Source organism: Macaca fascicularis, chromosome 12, assembly GCF_037993035.2.
Source record: "Macaca fascicularis isolate 582-1 chromosome 12, T2T-MFA8v1.1".
In the NCBI taxonomy this organism is placed as follows: domain Eukaryota; kingdom Metazoa; phylum Chordata; class Mammalia; order Primates; family Cercopithecidae; genus Macaca; species Macaca fascicularis.
The window spans coordinates 103014258-103029938 of record NC_088386.1 but is presented as its reverse complement, the minus strand read 5'-3'; the positions used below and the strand labels follow the sequence as shown (position 1 = coordinate 103029938).

The 15681-nt window shown below is 42.2% G+C and overlaps 1 protein-coding gene across 5 annotated transcripts in view; it reads left to right on the top strand.

Moving 5' to 3' along the window:
* The window catches only part of KLF7 (KLF transcription factor 7), an 88589-nt gene extending 76190 nt beyond the window's left edge, over positions 1–12399 (top strand). For 4 of the 5 annotated variants that reach the window (XM_074009892.1, XM_045367581.3, XM_074009891.1 and 1 more), the window contains 2 exons: positions 1894–2017; positions 9588–12399. In XM_074009892.1, coding sequence (XP_073865993.1) covers positions 1894–2017; positions 9588–9639 — 176 coding nt within the window. In that variant the 3' untranslated portion in view covers positions 9640–12399. The remainder of the gene's footprint in view (positions 1–1893; positions 2018–9587) is intronic. The other variant, XR_012421424.1, reaches the window with a different exon arrangement.
* The last annotated feature ends 3282 nt before the right edge of the window (positions 12400–15681 follow it).

The window sequence follows — 15681 nt, the reverse complement described above, 5'->3', positions numbered from 1 at the left end:
GCTATAAACATGGGTTTATTAATAAGCTCACCCTCGTTTAACAGACAAATATACTGAGTTCTAGAGTCTGGAACGAACGCAGCAAGATCCCAAGTATGCTGATTCCAAAGTTTATGTGGCACCTCCACTTGGCTACCCTTTCTTCAGCTAGCACATCTTTTCTAAACTTTCGGCTTATAGGAGCCAGAAGGTGAACTTTTAACACTGCTCAGTGATTCGTCCTCTTTTTTTCCTGGTTTCCGAAACTGAATGGGTTTCCTCCTGTGCCTCCAGCCCTCCTTCATGTCCTCTTGGTTCCCTTTAAAAGAAATGCCTGTGTTTCTCGTTCCTCTTCTCTGTGGGTCTGACAGAGCAGTGGCTCACTAGGGCACCAATTTAATGAAATAAAATTTTCAAGCATGTTTGGTTTGATTCTAGGTGATACAAATAAAGAATTGTGAATGCTTTGTAGTCAGGTTTAAAGGGAAGGGGAAAGGTGGAAAGAAGAAAGTAGGTCAAGTATAGTACCTGGGTAATGTCTCCTTCAGGGCTGCCTAGTAAAGATTTAGCCTTTAAAACTGTGGAAATAATGGGACGCCATAGTACTTTGGCACCTAGGTATCCTGAAATTTTGAGTTTGGCAGTTTTTCATGTTTATTAGTTATATGACTCTTACATATGCCAGATGTTGTTCTAATTAATATATAATATGCATGTGTGTTGATTTATCTTCTCTAAACCCTTTGAGGTACCTATTATTATTATCTCTAAGAAAACAGAGACACACAGAGGTTTATTAACCTGGCCAAGGTCAGACAATTAAGGATAGGACTAGAAGGTGAGCCTAGGAAGTTTGGCTTCAAAGCTGTTAACCACGTACTAACCTGCCTCTCAGTGACAGGGCTCAGTAACTCAGCTTCATGATTTCACAGGTTTCCAAAGATCATTTTTCTTTTTAATTAGAACCAGTCCACCATACAGTTGGAAGGGTAAATATTTGTCATGTTTGGTGACAGACGTGATGAGTTAAAAAAAGGTCTAAGGCAAAGTCATGTACTTTCTCTTACATATCCTTCCATCTGTATTTACTGTGTGAAAAGGTCACTTGAGCACAAGTGTTTGAATTTCATGCTTATAAGCAGCTTCCCCGTGGCTAAAACCTTGCTCTCCAAATTGATTTTTAAAATATTTTACAATAATATATATTATTTTCTAATAAGAACACTCTGCAGTTGTTAAGCTATGAGTTTCCTAACTCAGACTTTTGTGATAGTATTTTCCATAAATGCCAGGGATTGTCAAGTGATTTTTGTTTTACTCTCAAATTGTAGACCTTTCTCCTCATTGTCCATCCATCACATTTACTGGAAGGAACAGTGGCTCTGGGAGACTTAAGCTGTTTGCTTTGTCAGTCAGCTACCTGGCTGCAGCTTGTGGTAGGAGGGAAGGGGAGGGAGAAGACTAAAAAGCCTGAAATGGCAAATGACTGTAGGTTCTGGAGAAAAATAGAATTAGAAGCATTTGTGGTTCAGATGAAAATAGCACATTTCCTTTCTGCCTGGACTGTGGGGGTGAAAGTGCTCCGGGGAATAGAAAATAAATAAAAATTGATCCTTCACCAGTCAAAGGAAATGCTCTGACTCTGGGAACTGAAATGACAGCTCCAGATTTGAGAATCTGGTGAAACCACTTTTGAAGGTTAACAACAAAGAAAACAAAAAACAAAACACCAGGAGACTTGGGAGAAAAACAGAAAAACCAAAAAACTGTGGTATACTGTGTTAGGAAATCTAGTCTTTCAGGAATGATTTAAACAGCCCTTTCCCAAGCTTGACCAGCAGGCAGCACAGGCTGGTTGGGTGTAATCCCTTTTGTTCCTGCTGCTGACCATGGTCCTTCCATCTCTGCTTGCAGGTGAGAAGCCTTACAAGTGCTCATGGGAGGGATGCGAGTGGCGTTTTGCACGAAGCGATGAGCTCACAAGGCACTACAGGAAACACACAGGTGCAAAGCCCTTCAAATGCAACCACTGCGACAGGTAAAGAGAAGTAGAAGCTGATGGGCTAGGGAGGGGACAATGGGGAAGTGGGTTGGAGGATGAGCTGCACCCATGTGCTTGGAGTTATCACAGGTCTGACTCACAGACATTTGGACCTGGTAATGCCTTTTACTTCTCCATGGGAGGACCAGTGAGAATAGGGGGTGCCCTCTTGCATGAAATCAAGAGGTGGTGTGAATTCTTAGTTCAGTTACACAAGCATTTACTGAACACTAGCTTTAAGCCGGAAATGGTGTTAGTCACTGGGTATCAACAAGATGTGACAGATAACTTCAGTATAATATGAAAAGTAGTGAGACAGAGAATGGTCACCTGTAGGGACTTGTGATCTTTGTATCAACCTCAATACCACTTTCCCTCATCTATAATAATAAGAAAGAGTAGAAAGCTTGTTTAATGGAAGGAAGGTTAGGGTTCCTATCGCTGTAAGACTTTTCTCTGAACCATTATTGGAAACGAATTGTACTGAAGAGAGTTCCCATTCTTTGGGGCCCAGATCATTCTTTCTTCCTTGAAAATACGTACAAGGGTTCAAAAAATGACGAGGCTTTGAGAACTTCTCCTGTAATTCAATTTTAAGCCTTCTGCATTTGATAGTAGAAGAAAGCGCGCGTAGCAACAGATACTACCCAAGTAATAGTATCTGACAGCCCTGGCATTATCAACCAATAAACCCCAAAATGGAGACTCTGCAGGCCAAGGTGAAGGCAGGATTAGGTTTAGACATAATCAAATAATGGGCTTGCATCTGAGCGTGTTATCCTTCTAATCCTATTTCTGTGTTTAAAAGGAAGCTTAAGAAAATTAACCATCTTTTTAATGCAATACTAAAGGTCTCCGTTATGATGAGAAAAATGCTTCTAATACGATAAAAGCCCCTGAAAGCCTCAGGGTTCCCCAGCTTGCAGGATGGCAGCAGGGGCCTGGCTTTTCTTGGGAGGAAATGCGATCGCCTTTGCATCCTGCCTCCCCCAGTCCCTGTGTCCCACACCTCCCCCCTCACCAGGCCTTCCTCTGTAGTAGTGTTTGTTTGGTGAATAGGGAAGGGGTGTCCAGACTGGTCACGCTGGCTTAGTGCTCCCTTAGGATGCTTATAAAGGAGCAGTTATGTTTTTCTTCCTTTTTTTTTTTTTTCCTTCTTCCTGGGAAGCTATTTTCCTCTTATCTTCATTCTCTAAGTACTAAATAAAGACCCTATGCCTCCTGGAGCCCAGAGATAACCTCCCACCCCAGGGCTGAGGAAGTATACTTCATGCAGTTATTGTCTCCCATTCCCTTGGAACTCCGTTCTGCTACCCAAGAATACAAGTCATTGTTTCATTTCCGTCCATTACCTAGAAGTCCTCCTGTATTTACATGAATCAGCAGCTGTCTTCTACACAGTATGCTCCAGCAGAGTTTCTCCTTTTCCCCATCTTCCTTCTATTTCCATCTCAAGTTTCTCTGCTTTGTGCGTCTCTCACTCTGGCTAATAAAGAAGCCCTGCAGATGGTGACTATCTGTCCATAGTCTTTTGAAGGAAAGTGTTCTGTTCTATCAACTGGGACCAAGATGAATGCTTTGTGAGTGGTCAGAGTGTGAGTGGTCGGAGTGTGATGGTAGCATGTACACACAAGTCGCCCAGCTCTGAAGGGTGTGGAGGCTGTTACTTGGAGATTGTGAGCATTATGGGTTGCCATAATTCTTGGATGTGGACAAAGAGTTCTTACGGAGAAATTGCCAAAGTTAGTATTCCACTCTTCAAATCAACTGACTTATTGAGACATTTACAACCTTTTAGCAACTGATATATTTGGATTTAATCCGGTCTTTTGTATGATTTACGTGGAGAAATATTGCAAATCGATTGGTTATTTCATTGAAAGAGATGTCAGAGTTGGGTGATTTCGTTAGTCTTTTGCTTTGTTTTCTTCAAAATCACTACAGTTTCTGGAGCTAGAAATTTGCTGAGCAGATGGTACAAATTCTGCGACATGGTGTTTGTGGGAGATTGAGTAGATCAGCGTCCTGTGACACAGGCCAATAGTGCATTTTTGACAACATCAGAAATGAGAGTTTGTATTCTCATTAGTGTCTCATGACAGGCAGCACCTTGGCGTTTCAATTGCGGTGACTGTGCTAAGAATAGCCAGGTCTGGGAGACGACATGGGGAATTGGAGTGGTCCCAAAGCAGATGAAAGGAAAGCCTGGAGTGACCGGGAGTTGGCATTCCTTAGAAGATGTTTACCTTCAGAAACAGAGGGCATCTGTAGCCCTTGGCAGGACATGGCATCCTATTGGTACCGCAGTATATATGAGTGCACCGCCTCTTATCTCTTAAAATTTGAACAATCACACTGCCCTATTTAGAAGCTAAATAGGGTTTAGACTTCCTTTCCTTAAGCATGTACCAAATCTAACGTATGCTTTTATTTTGCCTATAGGGTAGTTTTAAAAATTCATGACGTTTTTGGTTTGGTGGTTTTTTTTTTTTTTTTTTTTTTTTTTTTTTTTTTTTTTTGGCCAACATTTAAAATCGTGAAATGTCACACAAAAAAGTTTGTATTTCTTGCTTTGTCTGGAAAAATCAGATCTGGCCACAGTGGGCTCACATTCCCATGTGGCTGTAATTGGCTGGAGCTGAAGAGCAGTCATTACCCATTTGCCATAGCCATGTGATGACTATTTTTCCACTGTTCAAACCACTCCCTGTGGCTCCACAACTCAAAGGCAAGCCATCGATTGCCAAGTATTGTCCCACTTTCTGTTGTTTCTTCTTACAAGAAGAGCTATACTTCTTTGTATCCATGCCTCATTGGAAGTAGAAGCAGGTAGCCCAAGAGCACAGTGTTTCTTACAGTTGACCCACGACACTTACTTTGTCTACCCGGCCTTACAGACACTGGGTTTTGTGACTTCTGGCTTCAGGTTTGGGTTAGGAAAGAAAGCACAGCAGTAGTGTCATTTCTTCACCATCTGACTAGACAGTGCAGCCCCCCTGAGTGACCAGTGGCTAGGGGGATAAGTGGTTTTTCAGCCCATAGAGTTGGAGGCTGCCGATGGTGATAAACAGGGCTCAGTTTCCATCAGTGGTAACATGCAGGCCCTCATTCTGTCGACTGACTCAGTGCAGTTATAATCCAGGGAGAACGCTACTAGCATAGTACATTCCAGATCTTGGGCAGTTTAGAGGGTGCATTTTGATCTTTATGTCAGCCCACTTATAAGTGGTAAGAAATACCAGCCCATACCTTAGCCCCTTGGTCACCTAGGAGACTGCTGTTGACTTAATCCCTGTGTGACTTTAGTTTGCCTTTTTTCTTTTTCTTTTTTTTTTTATTTGAGACAGATTCTTGCTTTGTCACCTAGGCTGGAGTGCAGTGGTGCGATCTCGGCTCACTGCAGCCTCTGCCTCCAGGGTTCAAGCAATTCTCCTGCCTCAGCCTCCTGAAAAGCTGGGATTACAGGTACCCGCCAGCACGCCTGGCTCATTTTGTATTTTTAGTAGAGACAGAGTTTTGCCATGTTGGTCAGGCTGGTCTTGAACTCCTGACCTCAGGTGATCCACCCATCTCGGCCTCCCAAAGTGCTAGGATTACAGATGCGAGCCACCACACCCGGCCTAGTGTGCCTTTTTCATAAACAAGAAAAGTGACTGTGGGGTTGACTAGTTCTCCATTATGCACAAATTTCAATCATTAAGGACCTTCTTATTTAAGGTTACTTGGCTGCTGTAAAGTTATGAATATTCTCTAGGGATATATTACCCTTAAAACTATTTGATTCTGCACTTCTACATGCCAAGTTTATCTTTTGTGGAATTCAGTAAGTATAAATTAATAAGTATAAATTAATCATGACTACGTACCTTACTGGGGTATTGAATTTAAATAAAAACCTCAATAGTAAGGGACCTGGTCTAATCCTAAGCATCATACATTTTTTGGGAATTTGAACAAATAATGATGCTCATTTGATTCAGTAGGGGTGCAGTTATGTTTCCTACCATGTTAAAGATTTGGTTTTCTTTTTTCCACTTTTTTTTTCCCTGAATTTGAAGGATAAAGGGAGATGTTTATACATATACTGCGAAATACCCAGTAATTGGTAAAGGCAGGAACAAAGCTGAGCACATACGTTACTGAATGGTTCTTTCAAATAAAGCTCTGTGTTAAGAATACTAATTTCCCGAGCGTTCCCAGGATATAGAGAGGAAAGGAAAAGGGTGTCCCACTGCCAGGCCCTCTCTTCACTCCTTACCGTCTCAAATCCCTGCGTTTCTCTTGGACAGGCAGGCTTCTGGGTGTCTGTGTTGTTGCTTCTCACAGGTACGTCCTCCTCAGGCCTGACCAACTTAACCTCAGGATTAATTTTCTAGTTGCTGCCTTGACCACTTGCCACAAATTTAGTATCAGGTTTATTTACTTTTCAAGTTTATGATCTTATATTTCTGTAGGTTAGAAACTTCTAGGTTAGAAGTCCAACAAAGGTCTCACCGGGCTAAACTAAAGATTTTGGTAGAGCTGCATTTTTTTTCTGGAGGCTCTAGGGGAGTATCCATTTCCTTTCCTTTTCCAACTTCTAGAAGCTGCCCACATTCCTTGGCTCATGATGCCATTCCTCCATCATTAAAGCTATTGAGTCCTTCTCGTGCTAACATCTCTCTGGTTCTCTCTTTCAATTCCTTCTCCCACTTTTAAGAACCCTTGTGACAGCATCGAGCCCACCCAGACAGTCCAGAATAATCTCCCTATTTAATGTCAGCTGATTCATAAATTAATTCCGTCCACAGCTTTAATTCTTTATCATGTAACCACACATAGTCCCAGTGTCTGGGCATGAGGTGTAGACATTTTGGAGGGAGCATTAGTCTGCCTACCAGAAGCTCCTTAAACTGACAGCCCAGTCCTCTCTTCCTCTCAGTGTAGTTAAGCAGATGTGACTGAGAGTGTGGGCTCTGGCGTCAGACTACCTGTGTTCAAATCCTCTTTCTGATGAATATTTCATCTGGTAGTGGGAATAAGAATGGTACCTTCTTTATAGGGATCTTATAAGGATGTTACATTTAAAAAAGAAATATCTAGAAACACAATGTCCCAACTTGGATCTTCTTTCTCCAGGTTGTTGGGATGAAAGAAGGAGGAAAAGAGAGAAAAAGAAGGAAGAAGGAAGGCAGGGAGGAAGAGAGGGAGGGAGGGAAAGAGAACAGACAGTGGGCAATACTGAGTTGTACCCTCGGGACAAGACAGAATTATGCCAGTTAGATGCTAAATTCCCTGCAGGCTGTATTGATTTTTCTGTGTACCAGTGACACAGAGTACTAGTTTTTTGTTTTTTTGTTTTTTTTTTTTTTTTTTGAGACGGAGTCTAGCTCTGTTGCCCAGGCTGGAGTGCAATGGCCGGATCTCAGCTCACTGCAAGCCCTGCCTCCCGGGTTCACGCCATTCTCCTGCCTCAGCCTCCCGAGTAGCTGGGAGTACAGGCGCCCGCCACCTCGCCCGGCTAATTTTTTTTGTATTTTAGTAGAGACGGGGTTTCACCGTGTTAGCCAGGATGGTCTCGATCTCCTGAACTCGTGATCCGCCCGTCTCGGCCTCCCAAAGTGCTGGGATTACAGGCTTGAGCCACCGCGCCCGGCCCAGAGTACTAGTTTTTAAAGAAAACTTAGTGACACTCTTTTATAGCAAACCAAACCCCCTTTAGAGGCATCTCTAAGGGATTATCTAAATACCTTCCTCATACAAAGTCAGGGCTGGTAGTACGTGGGTATAATTGGAATTGTTATTACGCAGCATGTTACTGGATTAGACTGTTTTCTGTTGTACTTTTCCCATTTTTATGTGGTTTTCGTTTTACCCTTGTCCCATTTCACCTCATTCCCTTGGAGTTCTATCCTACACATGTACCTATTTAAGGAATGGACACAAACAGGGGGTGTGGAGAATGTTGCGGTCAAGGGAAAGGGTGGATATTTTTTGTTTGTTTTAAGAATGAACAAACATAGGGAAATCCTGCCCTGAACAGGAAACCCTGCTAACCTGAACAGTGTAGCTTGCTAACATTCTGACAGGAGTTTTGGACTGTAGGGGTGTCTCAGGCTTCAGGGAGCCTGGGAACTTTCTCATAGGTAAGAAAGCAGCTAGTTTAGGCGAACGATCCAGGGGGAAAGCATACACTCAGAGTTCAGAATGACTGCTGTCATGTAGGCTGACTTCACTGAGATTTCATTCAGAACCTGAGATTGAAGCCTACGGGGATTTGGAAACACCCATACTGTTCGTTAAAACATACAGAAACCTGACTTAGACTGCAGTGAGCCTCCAAGGGTATTTATGAGCTCAGGTAACTGAGAAGAGCAGAATTAGATTTGTCTTTAGGCTTCGTTGGATCCAGCTTCTCTGATATTATCATCAGGACTCTTTCTATCCCCCAGATCCGTTTTTTCTCTGTTGACTTCATTCTCAAGCCAACTCTTTCCCACAATGGCAGTATAGACCCCAGTCACTCCAGGATCCCAGTGGAAAGAGAGCTTCTCTCTTCCAATAATTTCAGCAGTTGTCCCAGGGCTGGTTCTCATTGACCTTTACAGGTCACATGACTGTTGCTTAAGAGGATACTGTGGCCACAACTTCAGCCTCACACAAATGAGAATGCAGAAGGGTTTCTACCCAAGAGAATATCAACTAGCCGGTGTTAGAGGAAGGAGGAAAGAAGATGACCACTGGATCCACTCTGACATGAAGAAGACACTCAATTATGGGCCTTAGGTTCCAAGAAACACCTTAGCCTCAGTTTCCTTCACCTCCCTCCCTTCCACCCCCAACACACACACACACAAAGGGTGAGAATACCTACGATGGAGATGGAGGATTGGCGAGGATGGTGTGATATTGGGAAAACCCTTAGCTCAGTGCCTACATATTGTAACATACTCAGTAACTGTGAGCACCCTTCTTCATTCTTTTTTTTTTCTTTGTGACTTGAATATAGAGTGTCTGATAAGCCTATAAGTAGTATCACAAGCAGTATTTCTAGGCTTTCATTGTAAAGCTTAGGATTGAAATCTGGGTGTTGAAATTTTAGAGTTCTACCCTTTGATGATACAGACTAATTATTCTTTATTATATTTACAGTATGCAGGCATGACACGGGTTTCAAAAGCACTTTCCCATTCTTTTCTTCTTTAATAATCACAATTATGATCCTAACAGTTAACATGCACTGAGATCCTACAATGTGCCAGGCGGTATTCTAAGTACCTTGCATGGATCATCTCATTTAATCCTCACAACCCACCTATGAGATAAAGGCTGTAATTATCCCCACTCTACTGAGGAGGAATTAAAGTACAGAGAGGTTAATGTGCTCAGAGTCCCACAGCTATTGGAAGAGATGGGATTTAAACCCAAGCATTCTGCCCCTTAAACTTACCTTCCCAACACATGGCCCTATTTCCTCAATGCATGTGCACTGTCTGTTTAAAGTAAGGGAAATCATTTCCTAAGGAGTGATGCAAGTCACGCTGTTTGCTGGGAGCTCTCTAATATCCTTGTCGTTTATATCTCCTAGGTGTTTTTCCAGGTCTGACCATCTTGCCCTCCACATGAAGAGACATATCTAAAAAACCGAAAGGCCAGAGTTGCCGTGGCATCCGCTAGTGTCTAAAGGAAACGGGCACGCCATGAGGCAGGGGGCTGGACTTCAGGCGGGGACCCATTGCCTCGCAGAAGAAAGTTCTCACTTATAAACCTCTGTACACACACACACATACACACACACTCACAGACCCACACACATACACACTGTCATGCACTCAACTATATTTAAAATGTATACGTCTATTCTTTATGCCTTGCCCTAGCCAGACGGAAGAAGATGAAGAAGGAAACCAGGTGAACTCAGCAAGGCAGACTGGCTGCTTACTTCAGCACCATTGGAATTATTTCCCGCTGTTGCCAATGGAAATCAAAGAAAATGGATGTGACGTCTCTGCAGGTGGACGGCAGTCCGAGGGGCTTATTTAACTTGCTTCTCAGTGCAACTTGATAGGAGAATCCAGCATCTTAAAGTCGCATATGTGTAGCACTAATGTTTCTTTTTAAATAGTTGGGGGAAAATGACCTAGAAAACCAAATTGCAGTTTGGTAGCCAAAATTAACTCTTGGTTTATTTGTCCTTTGTGTGTGAAAAGTCCTACTATTCCGTGCGTCAGACTTCCTCACAGAACTGTTGACTGGTTTTGGTTCTTCTTAGTACTATTGAGATCTTTCGCGTCGATCCCAACGGCCTTAGCGGCGGCAGACTCTGGAATAACACCTTACACCTTTCTGGCCTGCATTTCTGTAGACTTCACTCTCAAGGGAGGAGTTTTCTTTTCTTACTTTTTGACTCTTGCACACCATATGCACTAGGGATTCTGGAAACTTCTAGCATGACTGCAAAGTGGCCAAGAGAATAAAGTCCTTGATGATAAATCACAGTATATCCCTTGAGCCTCACCTTATTGCCAGTGCTAGATTTTTTCTTTTTAATCTCTCCGTTTTTGCTAACGAAAACTTGAAAAGCTTATTTGGAAGCTTAAATGTTTTATCTTTTCTCCATGGACTAAACCTCTCCAGGACTCTCTCGGCACCTGGATGTCCAGCTCTCGAAGCAGCCAATCAGATGGGACATCACAGTTCTCTCATCCTCCTTGAGGCATGATGACCTCAGCTCATAGTGATCAACCGTTGTGCTGTGTGTCATTGCTACCCTATAACCAGTTACAGCATAGATGTCGCTAGTCTCAGAGGGCAGCTGCGTATTTAATTTAACTCTGGTTTATGACTTGACAAAAAGCCAAAAATATCACTCTTTCCAGGAGTGGGGAAAGCTGAGGATGCCTCCCAAGTCTAGTGGCTTCACAAAAGATCATCCTATCTTCTCTCTCATGCCCACTGAGCTCCTATTCCCCGACTTGTTACAATACACAATTCAAAATGCCATTGTGGGAGTGAAGGGTTGACATTTAAGGAAAAGGTTGAGGTGTTTCTCTCATGGGCTGTCTAAAAGGAGAGACACGTTTCTTTCTTTCTTTCTTTCTTTTTGGCTAGGCCCACCATGACTTGTGACCGACAACCCCCAGGATTAACAGAGGCCTCACATTTACTGCAAGCTGACTCCAAAGGAGTCTACAGTCATACCACACACACACACATCCAATACTGGTCTCTACCCGCATTCCTAGCTAGCTGGCACTGGCCTCAACTCCAAAGACTGCCTTTAGGACCATCAAATGGCCTATGCAAGCAAGCGGGGTGGTTATTAGGACAGATTGTATATTTTGTATATTCTGGGACCATCCCTTCAAGACACGTCTATAAAACAAAATGGCGCTTGGTCCACACACGGTTGCTGCTCCCTCCTACCAGCTGGCTCCCCTCCTGTCCTCCTTTGACTGTTTGACTCATTGACTGTTAAAATGCCACCCCATACATATTTGGGATGCAAAACTGAAGTCAAAAGGAAATAATAATATAAGAAACACAAACACATATATGACAGCAACCTTCAACATCTGGGTTTTCAGCTTTCTGCAACCTTTGTTTTCACTGAAATGTTGAAACTACTCGTCTGAGGGCAAAGGAACCTCCTCACAAATGCTGTAGCTGCCAATTGGACACTTGGGGCATTTTGAGGTCTGGCCCTAAGAATTTACTTTCTCCTTTTCATTTTTTCTATTTAGACCAAAAACAAAAAAAAAAAAAACAAAAAAAAAAAAACAAAAAAAAAAAAAACAAAAAACAAACAAAATAATACAAAACAAAAAAAAATAAAAGAAAAAACACCCGTTAACACACACACACACACACACAAAATCCATTTGCCGGAGGCAATTAAATGTATGTTAGTTGGAGGGTATTAAAAAAAATCAGTTTTATTCCAAAGATTTTAAACTAGACATGACTTAAAAACAATTTCTGGAGCACTGCTTGCTGACAATCTCGTAGTTCTCTACTGCATTTGAGTGCATTTTGTGGCCAGTCCATCAGGGCATACCATGGGATTATATTTGAATGTGTGGTACATCCTTCCTGGATGAAGGATGTGTGAGGGACCTTGAACCTCAGCTGTATTAAACTGTAGCGCCTCCAGTCAGTGCACTAGATGAAACTTTTAGACACCCTGAATTCTGTTGGTTCCTTTCTTTTCCTTTATGTAGCAGCCTCCAGCATGATTGCACGCACACGCCAGTGATGGCATTAAGCCATGGCCACCATGATTTGCAAATGTTCTCTCCCAAGCTGGAGCTGCTCTTGCCTCTCGAAATGCTATTATTAAGGGTTTATAATACTTAATTTAATTTTCGAACTGACCAATGCAAGGCTCTATTAAAAAGAAAGTTTAAAAAATGCAAAAGAGTAATCATTGCTTGTTTGCTCCCTATTGTCATCTGTGGTCTCATTTGAATGTGGCAGAACAAAGGCCCTTTGGTCCTCATCAGTGTCTGAAATGTTCAGTAATTTCTCTCTCTTTTGTATCAGTGAGGTCCTTTGTAATCTGCTCCTGACCTTTCTTGGAGCAGGGTGCATTGACACTCAATGGTGGTGCTTGCTTGCTTCAGAGTCATTTGTTGACTGTGAGAATTGGCCTAAGAATTCGGTGGGTGCTACGTGGATGGCTTTGAAACTGTTCTTCTTTAGCCCAGTTGACACCCGTGAATGATGACCAGTCCTGATCATTTGGAAATGAATTTGTAATAAAATGCCCGTCACCTCTGCAGTGGCAGAGATGGTTGCTAAGAGCCTCTAAAGCGACCAGGTTTTCCAAGAAATAACCTGAAGACGTTTTGCTCCCAAGAGGACTGGTATTTAAAACAGTGCATTAATGGACATTTGAAACACATTAAACCCTTTCTCATTTCAATTGTTATCTCCTAACACTCCAGGGGATCCCAAGTTTGAAAGGAAAAACCGGTTCTGGTGTTTCTGGTGGTGTCCTAACAAGCATGCTTTTATCCAGGGTTCAGAGTTGGACATGTAGAAAAAGAGTTTCTAAGCCACTGACAATTTTTTTTTTTTCCAATTTCAAATTATACTTGTTTCTCCTACCACATGGCTGTAAGTCATAGACATGGAAACCTGAAATTAGAATGCTGCTCCTAGCTACTGGCCTCCTGCCCCACCCATGGTTAATGGCTCAGCTCAGTGCCTGGTGGTAATGAGTATTATGTCCAGAAAAAGAGATGTTCAGATTCCATGACAAAGCTGCATTTTTGTAAAAATATTGGAGACCCCAAAATGAACTTCATGCTGACCATTTCCTCCTCTCTGTGTGCTTTCCCTTGCAAAGCCCTTCAAATATCCTCTTCTCTCGACGCCATCTCCTCTCCACCTGCACCTCTTGTGCCCTTTGTACATCTTTGATTGCCTGATGATAACAGGGTAAAAGGACAGCCAACCTCATGCCTGATTAGCAGAACCGAATCCTAGTTTTAAAAAATCTTCTCTGGCTTCAGAGAAGATTTTATAAAGACTTTTGTTTGGGATAAGCTTTCCAGATTATCCATGTCTATTTGCATCAAAGGGGAAAGAAATGGGGCTTTCGGATGGCTCTTCCAGTGCATTCGGAACATTGCCTCTTGCCTTCATTCCTGCATTTTATGGCAAAGCCAAAAGAAACTCAAGTTGCAAGAACAAAACCCAGTGACTAGTTTTGACGGTTCGAAATGATTTCCTTTATGGAAGTCATTTCATAAAATGTTAAATAAAAAGTGGGAAGTGCTTTTGTCTTCTCTTTTGCATGAGTTGCTTTTAGGAGCAGGAAGAAGGTAGGCAAAGTAAGATAAAGATGCAATACATTTAACTACAAAAATCAGATTCATTTTTTAGTTTATTGTAATTTTTTTGAAATCAGGAGGGCCAGCATTTCTGGCTGCAATTTTGTACCCAGAACATTGCCAAAATGAACATTCAGTAAGTAGAACCTGATTGAAATTTATTCCTGGAAGCTTTCCTTTGCATTTTGGGGAAATGGCCGCCTGCCAAGCGCAAGAGTTGAGGGGCAGGAGGGGAGGACTCAAATTCTGGGTGTCTGGATTAAATTTCGGTGAACATGGTGGTATCTCAGTTTGAAAACTAGAGGGCCTATCCTGAGTATACATCAATGTCTCTTTGATGGCCTACTTTCCTCAATGAGGATCTTTGGGAATACTTGAGATGGAACAACAGAAACGTGTGAAAGGAAGCATAAACTTCTTGTAAATAACGTGACCTCCCATGACGAACTGCCTGAGGCTTCAGGGTTTTTTCTTGCTTTTAACACTCTTAAATCTCCTCTGTTGGTTCCTAATAGATCCCAGAAAAGGGAAAAATAAAGCTGCAATTAACTTTCTTATGTGCATCCTTCCAATATAGTACTGTATTCTTCAGGTGTTTTGCATTTAACATTAAAGTCCTCGGGAAACAGGTGTCAAAAACAGAGAGAGAAATCCTGGGCCATCACTTCACAAATATCCCAAACAAGATATTCTTTTCAAACAGGGCTCCCTCTCAGTGGTCATGAGGGAAGGTTAATACGTTCTTTGTTGGGGACTGTTTATACAATTTTTTTTCAACTGTGAGCTTTGGAATCGTAACTTGCTGTGAGTCCAGCTTCTGTCTACTGCCATAAGATGGACCCCACGTCAGCATAATGAGGGTGGTATATATGCTCGCACCTAGACATGCGCATATGTACCTGTCGTACCTTCACGGAAGGAAAACAGGCTACTGACGTTTCGGAGGAGTAGCCACCAGTGCCTAATATCTTTTGGGGGGGATGGATGCTTATAATTGCCAGTATATCGAAACCACACTGGGAGTTCCACATAGCGGGGAGGGGTTGGGGGTGGGCGGAGGGGATGTTTTAAACCTAGGCCTTTGGACTGGAAGCAGAATGATTTCTGCAAACCTAGGTCCTGAAGGCTTTGGGGCTTATTGGCTGGTTCTCAACCTTTTTGTTTTTTCTTCCCAGCATGCATTTCCTATCTAAACCCAGACTTAGTTTAATTTCCTTATCTTTCACTTCTGCTTCATTCCAGGGAGGAAAAATACACCTGTTAATGGCCAAGATCTCCTTGCTAACACAGAGGCAAAAATAAATGTCTAATGTTTTTGAAGCCTCCCCTTCCTTTCCACAAGCCCCCGCCCGCCCCCACATCAAGCTCCTTCTCCCACTTCCTACTCCCACACAACTTCCCAGTCACCGCAACTTTTCTTTCAAATCTCTATTATCCTCTTAACAGTTGCTTGAATAAATTTATTTTTGCACTATACATTTTCTTTTTGCCAGATGTGTCTAACAAGTGTGTTTGGAGAGACCTACTCCCAGCCCCCTCTCCTTCCCCGCCTCCCCCCGTCACATTCTCTCAGGCCTTCTCTGGTATTTATAATATATCACAGAAGTACCCAGTCTTATAGCCCTTGGTTATGCCTTTTTTTGACATTTTATTTTTTTTAAGCTTTTTATATATATATATAAATATATTACTTTGTCAAGTTTTTTTGCTGTACAAAAGTCTTAAGATTTAAAACTATTATTTGTATTATATGATGGTGGTATGTTAATGTTACAAAATTATTAATGAAGAAAAAATTTATTTTTGTTACTGGTCTGTTTCATAATTCTTTTTTAAATTGGTATA